This window comes from Callithrix jacchus, chromosome 11 (assembly GCF_049354715.1).
Source record: "Callithrix jacchus isolate 240 chromosome 11, calJac240_pri, whole genome shotgun sequence".
NCBI lineage: Eukaryota > Metazoa > Chordata > Mammalia > Primates > Cebidae > Callithrix > Callithrix jacchus.
In genome coordinates this window covers 97,724,592-97,740,385 of record NC_133512.1, presented here as the reverse complement: position 1 = coordinate 97,740,385, position 15,794 = coordinate 97,724,592, and the positions used below count along the sequence as shown (strand labels likewise).

General features: G+C 42.4%; 2 protein-coding genes across 2 annotated transcripts in view; one reads left to right on the top strand and one right to left on the bottom strand.

Moving 5' to 3' along the window:
- The window catches only part of GIMAP7 (GTPase, IMAP family member 7), a 98,576-nt gene that overhangs the window by 29,360 nt on the left and 53,422 nt on the right, over positions 1–15,794 (top strand). The gene's annotated exons all lie outside the window — the stretch shown is intronic.
- On the bottom strand, positions 8,492–15,584 carry LOC100405020 (GTPase IMAP family member 1). Its single transcript, XM_002751889.6, has 3 exons — positions 15,475–15,584; positions 12,325–12,376; positions 8,492–9,817 (listed from the first exon to the last, which is right to left on the bottom strand). The coding sequence occupies exons 2-3, from the start codon at positions 12,368–12,370 to the stop codon at positions 8,940–8,942; spliced, it is 924 nt and encodes a 307-aa protein (XP_002751935.1). The 5' UTR covers positions 12,371–12,376; positions 15,475–15,584; the 3' UTR covers positions 8,492–8,939.

Genomic DNA, 15,794 nt, shown 5'->3' with positions numbered 1-15,794 from the left:
ACAACTTACTTTTGCATTTTTTTTTTTTTTTTGAGACAGAGTTTTGCTCCCGTTACCCAGGCTGGAGTGCAATGGTGCAATCTCGGCTCACCGCAACCTCCGCCTCCTGGGTTCAGGCAATTCTCCTGCCTCAGCCTCCTGAGTAGCTGGGATTACAGGCATGCACCACCATGCCCAGCTAATTTTTTGTATTTTTAGTAGAGACGGGGTTTCACCATGTTGACCAGGATGGTCTCGATCTCTTGACCTCGTGATCCACCCGCCTCAGCCTCCCAAAGTATTTTTGCATTTTTTATCTCATTTCCTGTGACTTTCCTGAACTCACTTATTAGTTTTAGGAGATTTTCTTAATAGGTCCCTTGGCACTTTCTACACAGACAATGGTGTCATTTGAAAATAGATGACATCTTACTTCTTCCTTTTCTGTTTTCCTTGTATTTCTATTTCTTATTTTATTTCACTTACTGAAAATTCCAGCACTAAGAGTGGCAAAGCAGATATCATGCTTGGTTTTCCATCTTGGGAGAAAGCATTCGTTCTTTTACCATTAAGTGCAATACTAACTGTAAGGGTTTTTTGGTAGATTCTCTAATTTTTGAGAGTTTTTTTATGCATAAATGCTGAATTTTCTCAAATGTCTTTTCTGCATTAACATGGTCATATAATTTTTAGCCTGTTAATGTGGTAGATCATACTGATTGATGTTAAAATATTGAATAAGCTTTAAATCCCTAAAATAAACTACTTGTTCATGATGTTTAACCCTTTTTATATAATGCTGAATTTTATTTGCTGAAATTTTGTTAAGGTTTTTTACATCTGTATCCTTGAAGAACATTGATCTGTAGTTTTCTTTCTTTGTACTAATTTTACCTGGCTTCGATATCAGAATGATCAATACTAGCTTCACAAAATGAGGTAGAGAGGGTCTTGTCCTCTGTATTTTTTGGAGGAGATTGTAGAATTTGTGTTAATTCCTTGAAAGTTTGGTAGAAATCTCCAGTGAAGCCATCTGAATATAGAGAGATCATTTGTAGTATTTTGAAGTTATAAATTCAGTTTTTAAGTTGTTATAGGGCTATTCAAATTACTCATTTCAAATGGAATGAGTCGTAGTCCCTTCTTTTATCTAGGAATTGGCTCACTTCATCTAAGTTGTCAAATTTACGTGTGGAGTTGTTCATAGTGTTCTCTCATTATCCTTTTAATGTCTAAAGGGTCTGTAATGATACCCCTGCTTCATTCCTTGTGTTGGTAATTTGTATCTTCTTTCTTTTGTCACTCTTGCTAGAGAGGTTTCAATTTTAAGAATTTGTTGTTTCATTAATTTTCTCTACTTTTGTTTTCTGCTTCACTGATTTGTGCACTTATGTTTATAATTTCCTTCCTTCTGCTTGCAATAGGCTTACTTTGCTCTTCTTTTCCTAGGTTCTTGAGATGGGAGTTTAGATTATTAATTTATTAATATGTTAATCTTTTTAAAGGTATGCATTCAGTGCTATAGACTTCCCTCTCAGCATTGCTTCAGACGTGTCCCACAGGTTCTGATATATTTTGTTTTCACATTATTGAGTTTGACATAATTTTTTGGACTTTCTTTTTGGCTTACACATTATTTAGAAGTATGTTGTTAAGTTTCTTTTTTAAAAATATATTTTATTGCAGTTTAGGTTTTGGGGTACATGTGAAGAACATGCAAGACTGTTGCATAGGTACACACGTGGCAGTGTGGTTTGCTGCCTTCCTCCCCATCACCTATATCTGACATTTCTCCCCATTTTATCCCTCCCCAACTCCCCATCTCCCATTGTCCCTCCCCTAGTTCCCCCCAACAGACCCCAGTGTGTGATGCTCCCCTCCCTGTGTCCATGTGTTCTCATTGTTCAACACCCACCTATAAGTGAGAACATGCAGTGTTTGATTTTCTGTTCTTGTGTCAGTTTGCTGAGAATGATGGTTTCCAGGTTCATCCATGTCCCTACAAAGGATATGAACTCGTTTTTTATGGCTGCATAATATTCCATGGTGTGTATGTCCCACATTTTCCATGTCCAGTCTATCATCAATGGGCATTTGGGTTGGTTTCAAGTCTTTGCTATTGTAAACAGTGCTGCAATGAACATTTGTATGCATGTGTCCTTATAATAGAATGATATATTCAAAGGATTATAAATTATAAAAGTTCCTTTTTTTAAAATTGTAATTTAGGTTCTGGGGTACATGTGAAGATAATGCAGGACTGTTGCATAGGTACATACATGGCAAAGTGGTTTGCTGCCTTCATCCCCCATCACCTATATCTTGTATTTCTCCCCTCATTATCCCTCTCCTCCCTCCTCTCCTCTGCTGTCCCTCCCCTAGCACCCTTCCACTGACCATAGTGTGTGATGCTCCCCTCCCTGTGTGCATGTGTTCTAATTGTTCAACATCCACCTATAAGTGATAACATATGGTGTTTGGTTTTCTGTTCTTGCGTCAGTTTGCTGAGAATGATGGTTTCCAGATTCATCTATGTCCCTATGAAGGACACAAACTCATCATTTTTAATGGCTGCATAGTATTCTATGGTGTATATATGCCACATTTTCTTTATCCAGTCTATTGATGATGTTAAGTTTCTACGTGTTAGGATATTTATCTTATTTTCGTTATTGATTCCACTGAGTCAGAGAACATGCTCTGTATAATTTCAATTCTTCTAATTTTGTTGAGGGTTATTTCAAAAATCAGGATATGGTCTATCTTAGTATTTGTTCCATGGTCACTTGGAGATAATGTGTATTCTATTGCTGGGAGGGGTGTTCTACAAATACCAATGAGATCTTGTTGGTTGATGATGTTGTTGAATTCTTGTATATCCTTCCTCATTTTCTGTGAAGTTGTTCTACAGTTTCTGAGAGAGGAGTGTGAAGTCTCCTGTCATAGATTTGTCTATTTCTCCTTTCAGTTTTATTAGTTTTGCCTCATATGTTTTGCAGCTTGTTTGGTAATACACATTTAGAATGCTATGTCTTCTTGGTGGGTTGGCCTATAAAATGTTTCTCTCTATCTGATAATTTTATTTGCTCTGAAGTCTCCTTTATCTAATATCTGATATTAATATAACCATTTTTTTCTTTTGAATAATATATATCATCCAAATATTATATATTAAATATATATATTCATCCTTTTATTTTCAACCTTTCTCTATCGTTATATTTGAAACAATTTTTTTTTGTAAAATCATAGAATCAGGTCATAGTTTTATATCCATTCTACAAATTTTTGTCTTTTAACTGGTGTGTTTAGACCCATTGTAGTTCGTATGATTATTGGTATATTAGGGCATAAGTCTGGAATTTTGCTTTACTTTTCTGATTTTCATTTCTTTATTTCTCTCCTACATTCCCTCTGGCATACCTGAATACTTTTTGGAATTCTATTTTGATTACTACACTGTGTTTTTAAATGTTATATTTGTTTTATTTATTTTTTGAGATACGGTCTCATTCTGTCGTCCAAGCTGGAGTGCAGTGGTGCTGTTATGGCTCACTGCAGCCTCGGCCTCTCAGGCTCAAGTGATCCTCACACCTCAGCCTCCTGAGTAGCTGGAACCACAGACATGCACCACCATGCTCAGCTAATTTATATTTTTTGTAGAGACGGGTTTACCATGCTGCCCAGGCTGGTCTCAAATTTCTGGTCTCAAGCAATCTGTCCACCTCAGCCTCCCAAAGTGCTGGGATTAAAAACATAAGCCACCATACCCACACTTAAAAATTATTTTTAATTGACAAGTAATAATTACATATGCTTACCCCATACATAATGTTTTTAAATGTATTTTTCTGTACAACTTTTTAAGTGATTGTCTAGGTGTTAAAATATGTACACATAACTTATCACAGTTCACTGATGCTATCATTTTTCCAGATTGTGTGAAGCATATAAGCTTTACTTTTCTTTACATCCCTTTAACTTCCCCTATTTACAATATACATTGTTATAAATGTTTTCTACATAAACTTAGAACCACAATGGACAATGTTGTAATATTTTATTCAACCATCAATCGTATTAGAAAACTCAAAAGAATAACATGTTATATTTCTTCATATTTTTGCTTACTGAGTCCTGTCTTCCATGCTGGTGTTCCAAGTTCCTTCTTACATGTTTCCTTTTTGTTTCTAGGACTTCTCTTAGTCTTTCAGAGAGGTCTGCTGGTAACAAATTCTCCTAATTTCTTTTAATCCGATAATATCTTGATTCCTCTTTTATTCCTGAAAAATGTTTTCTCTGGCTATAAGATTTTGGGTTGACAACCCTTTTCTCTCAACACTTGAAAAATGTTGTGTCACTTACTTCTGGCCAACGTGGTTTCTGGTGAGAAATCTGGATATAACCCTACACACTATGATGAAAGCAGAGCTTGATATACCTCTCAGAGGTGTGCCACCTCTGTTCCCTCTCTACAGATTTTAGGCACCTTCTCCGCATTCCAATATATTTAGGCATCAGGAGTATAAGTCTCATAGGACTTTTAAATTTTTCCTTGTCGATATCCTCCAGAATCACTTTGTGCTTGAATGTCCCTTAGTTCTTTTTTTTTTAATTGCATTTTAGGTTTGGGGGTACATGTGCAGAACGTGCAAGATAGTTGCATAGGTACACACATGGCAGTGTGTTTTGCTGCCTTCCTCCCCTTCACCCACATCTGACATTTCTCCCCATGCTATCCCTCCCCAGTTCCCCCCGGCCACTGTCCCTCCCCTATTCCCCCCAGTAGACCCCAGTGTGTAGTACCCTCTTCCCTGTGTCCATGTGTTCTCATTTTTCCTCACCCACCTATGAGTGAGAATATGCGGTATTTCATTTTCTGTTCTTGTGTCAGTTTGCTGAGAATGATGTTCTCCAGATTCATCCATGTCCCTACAAATGACACGAACTCATCATTTTTGATGGCTGCATTATATTCCATGGTGTATATGTGCCACATTTTCCCAGTCCAGTTTATCATCGATGGGCATTTGGGTTGGTTCCAGGTCTTTGCTATTGTAAACAGTGCTGCAATGAACATTCGTGTGCATGTGTCCTTATAGTAGAATGATTTATAGTCCTTTGGATATAGACCCAGTAATGGGACTGCTGGGTCAAATGGTATTTCTATTTCTAGGTCCTTGAGGAATCGCCACACTGTCTTCCACAATGGTTGAACTAGTTTACACTCCCACCAGCAGTGTAGAAGTGTTGAATGTCCCTTAGTTCCATAGCAGGCCTTGGCTTTGGTTTGGTCAGCACCTGGTCCTTTAGGACAAATGTGCTCCCTTGGTCGCTGCCGCCACCACCATGCCTTTCTCAGAGGAGAGTGGCTGGGAGGAGCCTGTACTCCCTCACTGCCCTGCCTACCCACACTTATGTACCACCTTCCCTTTCATCCCCTGAATGGCATCAACATATAATTATTAGTGTTGACCAGGATTAACTAGAGAATCTCAACATGGAGGATGTACCAGTTTCCTAGGGCTGCCATAACAGAGTATCACAAACTCGGTGGTTTATACTTCTAAAAATGGACTCTCACCATTCAGGAGGTCCAAAGTCTGAAATTAAGGTGTTGTTAAAGGCATGCTCCCTCTGAAGCCCCAGAGGAAAACCTTGCTTACCTCTTTCAGTTTCTGGTAGTCCCAGGTGTTCCTTGGCTTGTGGCAGTAAAACGCGAAATCTCTGCCTCGACTTCACATGGCTGTCTTCCCTCTGCACGTGTCCCTGTCCAAATGTCCCTCTTGTTATAAAGATAGCAATTAAATTGAATTAAGCCTAACTCTAATGACTTTAACCTTAACTCAACTAAATATGAACTTGATTAAATTTATTAAATTTACAAAGACCCTGTTTCCAAAAAGTCACATTCATAGGCATGGGAGTTTCAGTATATCTTTTCTGCCGGAAACATAGTTCAACCATAAAAGTAGAGAAAAACTTAAAAAGTGAACCAGAATATAAATGTCAACAGAGTGCTAGAAACTAAAGTTAAAATCCTCTTAAGGACACTCTCATGAGCCCACCCCAGTTCTGGATGTTTCTTGTAGATAGAATAATGTATTTACATGGTCTTTTGTGTCTGGCTTCTTTTTCTTAGTGTAATAACTTTCAAAGTTCATTCATGTTGTTCATGTTGTAGCATGTATTTATACTTCACTGCTTTTGATGAGTAGATAATATTCCGTTGTATGAATATACCGTATTTGTTTATCCATTCATTAGTTGATAGGCATTTGTGTCGTTTTCACTTTGGGGTTATTATGGATAATGCTGCTGTGAGTATCCGTGTAGAACTTTCTGTATGAGCACACGCCTTCACTTCTCTCAGGCACATATGAAGAATGGAACTACTGAGTCATATGGTAAATCTATGTCTAACTTTTTTAAAGAAATGCCAAGTTATTTTCATAGCAGTGTTACCATTTTACTTGCCCACCAGAAATGTATGAGGGTTTAATTTCCCCACAGCCTCATCAACATTTCTTATTGTTTTCATTAAAAAATGTATAACCATCCCAGTGGATCTGATGTGACATTTTATTTTGGTTGTTGATTTGCATTGCTTGGTGACCAATAATAATGAGCATCTTTTCATATGTTTATTGGTCATTTTTGTATCTTCCTTGGAGAAATGTCTATTCAAATATTTTGTCCATTTTTAAATTGGCATATTTGTCTTTTTAGTGTTGTAAGAATTATTTATGTATTCTGACACTTGGTCTTTATCAGCTATATTATTTATTTCATTTTATTCTGACGGCTGTCTTTTCACTTTCTTAGTGGCATTCTCTGATAGGCAAAGATTTTCTGTTTATGAAATCCAATCATTATGCTAAATGAAATAAGTTGAACACAGAGAGACAAATAGTGCATGGTCTCACTTGTTTGTGACATCTAAAATAGTCAGACTCATAGAATGGTAGTTGACTGGGGCTGAAGGGAAGGAAAAATATGGTGTTACTGGTCAAAGAGTGAAAGATGTTAGTTATGCAACCTGAGTAAATTCTGGAGATCTAATGTAAAGCAATGTGACTATAGCTTACAATGTTGCAGTCACTGATGCACGATATGACGTTTTGGTCAATCACTGATGTATCACATATATTATGGTGGTCTTCTAAGATTATACTGGAGCTGAAAAAGTCCTATTGCCTAGCAACATCTTAGCTGTCATTACATCAAAATGCAATTACTTTATTTTAAAAATAAATTTAGTATAGCCTATGTGCAGTGTTTACAAAGTCTACAGTAGTGTACAGTAACATCCTACCCTGTGTGCAGTGTTTACAAAGTCTACAGTAGTGTACAGTAACATCCTAGCCTGGGTACAGTGTTTACAAAGTCTACAGTAGTGTACAGTAACATCCTACCCTGTGTGCAGTGTTTACAAAGTCTACAGTAGTGTACAGTAACATCCTAGCCTGTGTACAGTGTTTACAAAGTCTACAGTAGTTCACAGTAACATCCTAGCCTGGGTACAGTGTTTACAAAGTCTACAGTAGTGTACAGTAACATCCTACCCTGTGTACAGTGTTTACAAAGTCTACAGTAGTGTACAGTAACATCCTAGCCTGGGTACAGTGTTTACAAAGTCTACAGTAGTGTACAGTAACATCCTACCCTGTGTGCAGTGTTTACAAAGTCTACAGTAGTGTACAGTAACATCCTACCCTGTGTACAGTGTTTACAAAGTCTACAGTAGTGTACAGTAACATCCTAGCCTGGGTGCAGTGTTTACAAAGTCTACAGTAGTGTACAGTAACATCCTACCCTGTGTACAGTGTTTACAAAGTCTACAGTAGTGTACAGTAACATCCTACCCTGTGTACAGTGTTTACAAAGTCTACAGTAGTGTACAGTAACATCCTAGCCTGTGTGCAGTGTTTACAAAGTCTACAGTAGTGTACAGTAACATCCTACCCTGTGTACAGTGTTTACAAAGTCTACAGTAGTGTACAGTAACATCCTAGCCTGGGTACAGTGTTTACAAAGTCTACAGTAGTGTACAGTAACATCCTACCCTGTGTACAGTGTTTACAAAGTCTACAGTAGTGTACAGTAACATCCTAGCCTGTGTGCAGTGTTTACAAAGTCTACAGTAGTGTACAGTAACATCCTAGCCTGTGTGCAGTGTTTACAAAGTCTACAGTAGTGTACAGTAACATCCTACCCTGTGTACAGTGTTTACAAAGTCTACAGTAGTGTACAGTAACATCCTACCCTGTGTGCAGTGTTTACAAAGTCTACAGTAGTGTACAGTAACATCCTACCCTGTGTGCAGTGTTTACAAAGTCTACAGTAGTGTACAGTAACATCCTACCCTGTGTGCAGTGTTTACAAAGTCTACAGTAGTGTACAGTAACATCCTACCCTGTGTACAGTGTTTACAAAGTCTACAGTAGTGTACAGTAACAGTCATGTCTTTGTTCAGGGGCATGTAAGGCAGATGAACAAAGATCCACAAAGATTGATTGCCTTTCACACAACGTGATCATGCAGTACATTTATTTATGGAAATAAATTCCATTCGAATAAACAAGGGTGCACAGGACTGAGGCTCTGCATTGGGATGGTTCTTGCCTGTGGTCCTGCAGGACGACCGGGAATGGGGGACAAGCACCCCTCATCTGCTCTCCAGAGAGAGGACATCTCAGTGCAGGGAAACGCAGCTGAGCCCACTGGAGAAGAGGCAAAGCATCAGTGGCCTTTGGCTTCAGTGGGGAGAATGCTCAGAGAGGGCCGGGTGGTTGAGGGGGTTTTGGTGGGAGATGGGTCCCGGCAGAACTCTTACGGTGGTGGAGGTGGTGGATTATGCCGAGGCGAGGGAGGAAAGGAGAGTCTGTGGGCTCTGAACACCAAGCGAGGAGGATGAATGCGATTATCAGCTGAGGGATCAGAGCCACATTTACAATCTGTCAGTCAGATTTGACCTCCGCAAAGACCTCCAACTGGCGCCTGGGGAGCAGCACCCGGCGCAGGAGCGCGCCTCCCAGCAGCAGGGCCAGGCCCAGGCTCCAGCTCCAGGGCGGCTTCGGCCATGCCCCCAGCCAGGCCCGCAGCCCGGCGCTCCACCGCCTCCTCCGCATGCGGTTGGCCACGCGCTCCGCCACCCTCCGGAGCCTCTCCCCGGGGTCCGCCCAGCGCAGCTGCTGCACCAGCTGGTACACCTCGTTGGAGTAGTGGGCGCCCTCGTGCTCCCACACCAGGCCCTCCACCAGCCCCAGCAGCTGCTCCGCCTGGGCCTCCTGCTCCGGGCCGGTCGCCCGGTTGTCAAAGGCACAGACCCGGCCCCCGCACTGGGCCACGAGCTCGCGCAGGGCCCGATTCTCTGAGCCGCGCACGTAATCGTGCAGGGAGCCCCCGGCCAGGTCCTCCTTCCTGGTGAAGACGATGACCATCCACTTCAGGACGCCCTCCCCGAACATGTCCCTCACCTGCTTCACCGCCTGCTGGTCCTGGGCTGTGAACCGGCCCAGCTGGGTCACCAGGAGCAGCGCGTGGGGCCCGGGAGCCGAGAGCAGGTAGCAGTGACCTCTCTCCTCACAGCGGGGATCTGTCCTGGGCACCTCGGAGCTAAAAATGTCTGGAGTGTCCACGACTTCCACGTGCCACTTGTCCCACCTGCGGCTGGCAGTGGTGCAAGCCCTGGTCACAGATGTGGCCCCCAGCCTGGATAGGAACCGTCTCTGGCCCAGTATGCTGTTCCCGGTGGCACTCTTCCCGGCCCCTGTTCTCCCAACAAGGATGAGCCTCAGTGTGGGCTCCTGCTGGGACTGGGTGTTCTCTGCTGAACCTGCGAGAATGAATTATTTGTAAGTTCCAAACCTAAACCAGCATACCTAGGTAAATGGATCTCCTGGATGTCTTTTGAGCCAAAGAGAAGAGTGGGTTAGACTTTTGCTTTTTAAAGCAATGCTTCACTGAGGTGATCTGATGAGAAATTTGAAGTCCTGGGTGGTCCTTACTCATCCATTCCTGTCCCCTTTGGCTTCCCTGCATGACCCTGCTGATGTCCCAGAGCCTGGGGAACATTTCTCTAGGGGACCCCTTTATAGTTTCAGGCCATTACCTCATCCGACAGTAACCCTCTCTGGTCATCTGCACACATGCCGGCTGCACAGGGATTAATTCCCCTGCCTTCCCATTGACTTTCGCTCGGGGACAACTGTGCTGGGCTCTCTAACAAGTCATCCAGAAACCACCCTTTGGAAGGGGGAGTAGGATCTGAGCAGGATCCAGTGTCAGACCCTGGGTTTGAACCACCACCTCTGCACTGGCGAACTGGGTAGCTGTGGGAAGCTATTTAATCTCCCTGAGCCTTCATTTCCTTTTGTGTAAAATGGGAATCATAATATCCATGGTTCCTCAGAGGGTTCTTGAGAGGGTTACATGAACTAATCCACATACATTCTGAGCAGAGTGGCTGTGGAACACCCTCGGCAAATCTAAGTCATTGCTTTGAGGGTCTGGGAATAACAGACCACCACGTCAGCTTGGATAGTAGATAAGGAATATTATCTGGGGGGCTCCTGACTCAAATTCAGATTTGGTGCCATTTCTAAGCCCCCGTCTGTAATTCTGAGCCAACCGCTGGGAAGTTGAGCTGATAGAAGTCAACTGTTTTTAGGTCAGCCTTGTATACAGAGCCTAAGAGGGTGAGGCAATATGTTGGTTTTCACTTCTCTAAGATCAACTTCTTTTGAAATCACCGTCACTGCCCATCTAGATCTGGGCATTTGAGGACTGGCATTGCTTTCTTCAGGGGTTCTGGGGACTTCAAAGTCTAAAGTTATCTAGGCCAGTGGCAGGCAGAATGGAATCTACCATCCCACCCCAGAGATCAAAGCCTAACGCTTTATTCCAAATCAGCTGGGCCATACCAGCTTCAGCTCTCAGCCTTTGCCATTATATTAACAGGGGTGAGGAAATTACAAAGCCAGTGCCCTTGAATTGTTTTAGTTCCATTCAAAAGTCATTGACTTCAGATTCTGATTCTGATTAGGAGAGAGGCACCTGCAGGGTGCCACTGCCCACACCTGGAAGGTACACCTGAATGGTGGCCTCTGCCCTGTCTGAAGTCCATGGACTAGAAAATCTCTGAATTTCACTTTTGTCAACTTTTAAATGAAAGGGGTGGATTTTGATTATCCCTGAGGTGCTCTCCAAATCTACCCTTCCAACATCTTCTTGTATCACTTCTCTTGGTAGATTTCAAAGCGAGTTCATTTGTGTCATAGACCATGTACCATGACTTCATTACCCATCCTAGTACCACACAATGTTTCCAAGTCAGCTCTTTTGCAGAGTATGGCAAAAGTCACTCCTTTTCATTTGTAGCTCTTCTCAATAATTATTTCTGGTCTTAACCTCTGCAATCCTCAGTTTCCTCATATTGAAAATGGGGATAATAACTGTTTAATCTACCTTAAAGGTTCCTTTGAGGAGTAAGTGGGATGTTGCATATAGAGCCTGTCATACACTGAGCTACTCACAGTGACGAGCCGCCCTGCGGTGCTGGCATCCTCACCAAGTGAGTCCCTTATCATTTGAACAAGCAGTGCCGCCCCTCCAAAATGGAAGGTAGGCAGACATTCCTCTTAAGGTGGGGTGTGAAATAAATAATTGGGAGTTATTTCACCTCCCCCCTTCCCCTGTTCAGTCAGGATGTCACCTCTCTCCCAAGTAAACACCTTCACTGGGCTCTGTCATCGTTCCGCTCTTACATCACCATGTAAGTCAGTCATTGAGAGGAAACGATGCATGTGAATCCCTATTCCTCTCCCCTTCTTGACTTGGATCATGGTCTGTAAAATCCAACAGTAGAACCATGTCAGAGAGGTGCTCTCTTTGTCGTTATTAGTCAGTCTTCGTTCCCATCTTCTGTCTTTGAGTCTTTCTTCCATCTCTCTCCTCCCTCATTTTCTCTCCCTTGAGCCCTAACAATATTTTAACTCTTACACATTGTTCTCCAACACATTCTTTGATAAACCATGTTTACTCCATCTTTTATATCCTCTCCCTGTAGAAAAGGTTAGAGCCTCAATTATTATGTTGTCTTACTGAGGCAGTCAAAAGACTTTCCAACATTGCACAGCGGACCAGGAGCAGAGATGGTGCTGGGGCTTTCACTGTGATATCCTAGTGGTCGCAACTCCTCTATGTTTTAGAAGATACTAAAGGAATTTTCTCCCAGAAAAAGCATCTCTTAGATGTCTTCAGACTTGAGTCATTCCCAACCCCTGTAGCAAATCCAGGCACAAACGCAGAGGGCATATGTGCCCTCCAGACACACGTTCTTACCATGGAGATGTTCCTCATGGCTTCCCATCTTCCCTTGTTGTCCCATGCTCACCTGGAAGAGTCACAAACACAGCTCATTGGTCCACTTATTTATCACATAGGTATACACGACGTAACTTGGGAGGAGAGCAAGATGCTGGGGAAACCGCAGTGAGAAGACATTGTCTCTGCCTTCAAGGGTCTTAGAATCTAGTTGTGTATTGTGTGTGTGTTTGCGGGAGTTGGGTTGGGATGAGGTGGGGAAAGAATGCAAATAGAATCAGTTACAAGTCCTACTTTAGGAGTGACATTAGGATATTGAATACTAAGATTAAGACATTGGGCTATGGAAGAGCAGAATAAGGGCACCCATCCTGTTCTTGAGTTAGAAGGACATTTGGAACCATTTAATGTTTTCTGTTCTGGCTCAGAAACGAAATGAAAGAAGAGGGTATGCTATGTCAATGACACGTGAGCTGCAGAAATAGATTTTTCTAGGGAATTTGGGGGTTACAAGAGACTTTAGTAAAAAACTCTTGAGTGTCTGAACATGTACTCAGTGACTTAGGGAACTGCCTCAGTGGGAACTGGCCTAGCAAACAAATGAGAAGACACTTGAAAAAAATCTCGTTTCTTGGGTTCACAAATACACCCAACAAGCTGACCTAAGAGCTTTTAGCTCTGCTCTTACAAAGCCAAGGGTCTGTTTGCTTGTCTGAATAGGAACTCTGTGCTGGGGAGGCTCGAATGCTGTCGTCCACCCTCTGCTTTCCTTCTACCTGAGGCTTTTCTAAATAAAGTAATTGTGCCCTATCCAGCTAACACTCTGTGATCCAGTTTGCCTGATCACGCAAACTCTTGAACACAAATGTGCTTCTCCTTCCCTCTAGCTCTCAAGCCTCATTCCCAGCCAATCCCCCACTCAGTCAGCTGCTTCACAAACAGCAGATTCCAGGGCCTTTCCAACCCACTCTGCTTCCCCTCCTAGAGCTATTACTCCTCCCGACCTATCTGTGCCTCACCCTCCATGTCAAACTCCACCTCTTTGTGTCTTGCACCCTGGTCACTTGGGTACCCGTGTTCTCTCCCATTGGCACCACACTTGAAGGAAGGGCAGAGAGAGAGGCTGGCTACAGATTTGTAAGCCACAGTCTGTAAGAAATAATGCTTTTCACTTTAAATAGTTTAATGCTCTTCACTTTAAATAATGCTTTTCACTTTAGACAATTTCACAAGGTAGCAGTTTGGGGAAGCATGGAACTAGGTAACTTTGGAGATCCCTCAGAGTTTTATGATGATAGGATTCTACTTATTGTACGTTTTCCATTAAATACGTGCCTTTTGTAACTTCAGATTTCAACTCTTAAGAACTTTGAGTTAACTCTTGAAGCTGCGTTACAAACTCTGTGGGAAGTTCCAAATGGCCCAGCTGATTTCTGCAGGTCCCTGAGGCACACTTTCTTTTTGTCATCATTGACAAGTACTTCTTGCTTCAGCCAAATTCTTGTCCTTTGCTCTGAATCTTGTGGCTGTGTATTCATCTTCTGCTCTGTCTCTGGCTGAAGGCTCAGAGAACGGATTTGCCTCATACTCATTCCAAAGCTGTCTCTGTCTCTGCAGGAACTACCCTAACCCTCCCTAAAGGCTTCAATAGAGTTCACTCCATGGGCCTTAATGTGGTTAATTATTTTTTCATGTATGAATTAACAGATAATCATAATTCACACAAGAGCAGAAAATAAAGCAGCCACCACAAGATTCAGAGCAAAGGACAAGAATTTGGCTGAAGGAAGAAGTACTTGTCAATGATCACAAAAAGAAAATGTGCTTCAGGGACCTGCAGAAATCAAGTAGGCCAATTGGAACTTCCCACAGAGTTTGGAATGCAGTTTCAAAAGTTAATTCAAAGTTCTTAAAAGTCAAAATCTGGAGTTACAAAAGGCATATGTTTAATGGAGAAAGTAAAATGTATAGAATTCCATAATTGCAAAACTCTGAGGGATCTCCAAAGTTATCTAGTTTCATGCTTCCCTAAACTGCTACCTTTTGAAATTATCTAAGGGACTCTTTAAAGTGAAAAGCATTATTTCTCACAGATTGTGGCTTACAAATCTGCATTTTTAAAAAGCACCTCACTCCCCTTGAGTGATTCTAATGCAGCTCATCTGTAGATCTGAATTTGGGAATTGGTTATCTTAGCCCACTCCTTCATTGTACAGATGAGGAAATTCTGATAGCTCAGAAGCCAAGAGGGCCCTGGGCAGCTTGGACTGGGGAGACCTTTAAGGGCACGTGTAAGGCAAGAGTTTGAAGATCATGTTCATAACCTTAGATGTCTCTTGACAGACCCTGTTATGGGTGGTGTTCAGGAGAGTGGTGGATTAGAGGATTCAGCTCAGACGTATACAGAATTTTCATTCTAACTTGTTCTGAGTTTAGAATTGCTTATACATCCTCTGAAATATCCTTCACCTTTGCTGAATATGCATTCATGGAGTTTTACTGCCTTCTACAGTGTATTTTGTTTCCCTCAGTATTTCTGGCAAACACTTACCTTACTTACTTGGGGAGTAGAGAAAGGATTTAGTCTCAAATCTTTAGTAGCAAAGATTCTTGCTACTTCTTTCAAACTTACTCCATTTAAAACTTGAAACATCCAGCCAGGTGTGGTGGCTCACGCCAGTAATCCCAGCACTTTGGGAGGCCAAGGCAGGTGGATCATGAGGTCAGGAGTTCAAGACCAGCCTGGCCAATATGGTGAAACCCCGTCTCTACTAAAAATACAAAAATTAATTGGGTGTGCTGGTGTGTGCCTGTAGTTCCAGCTACTCAGGAGGCTGAGGCATAAGAATCTCTTGAACCTGGGGAGCAGAGGTTGCAGTGAACTGAGATCATACCACTGCACTCCAAACTGAGCCACAGAGTGAGACTCTGTCTCGAAAAAACAAAACAAAACAAAACAAAACAAACAAAACAAAACAAAACTGGAAACATCCTTAAAATCCTGGGAGCATGGAGTTATGCCTTCTAGGTTCTGCTCCCCTACCTTGTATTTAGTAGAAGGTAGGTGCTCCCTCACTTCATTTCGACGACAACATCAGACACTGAATGCTTCCTGCTTCCTGTACCTCACTGCTCCCACCCGCAACCAGCTCCCAGGCTCAGGCTCACCTTTCCCTGTGACACGCTCTGAAGTTGGCTCTGAGAAGTCCTGAATTATTGATTTCACCGTGGTTGTGAGTGCAGAGGGCTCTTTCCTTTTGGCACACGGAGGAAGTCACGGAGCTGCTAGGAACTCAGAGCTCAGGAAGCTCAGGGAGTGCCTGATGGTGATGACTTAAAGAGACAGAGACATTCAGCAGTGAGGTGGTGGGCGTGCTGTTTTTCCACTACAAACCCACCCCCTGCTTTGGACTAAGGTGATGTTTTCAGGATGTCCCTATGACACCGATGCCTTGTCCCCGCAGTGGTTATAACCTAGGTGGGGAAGA

Coding starts and splice junctions, on each gene's coding strand:
- LOC100405020 (XM_002751889.6), bottom strand. CDS start 12,370: ATGGGACAACAAGGGAAGATGGGAAGCCATGAGGAACATCTCCATG. Junction 9,818..12,324: donor CCATGAGGAACATCTCCATG/GTAAGAACGTGT, acceptor TCATTCTCGCAG/GTTCAGCAGAGAACACCCAG.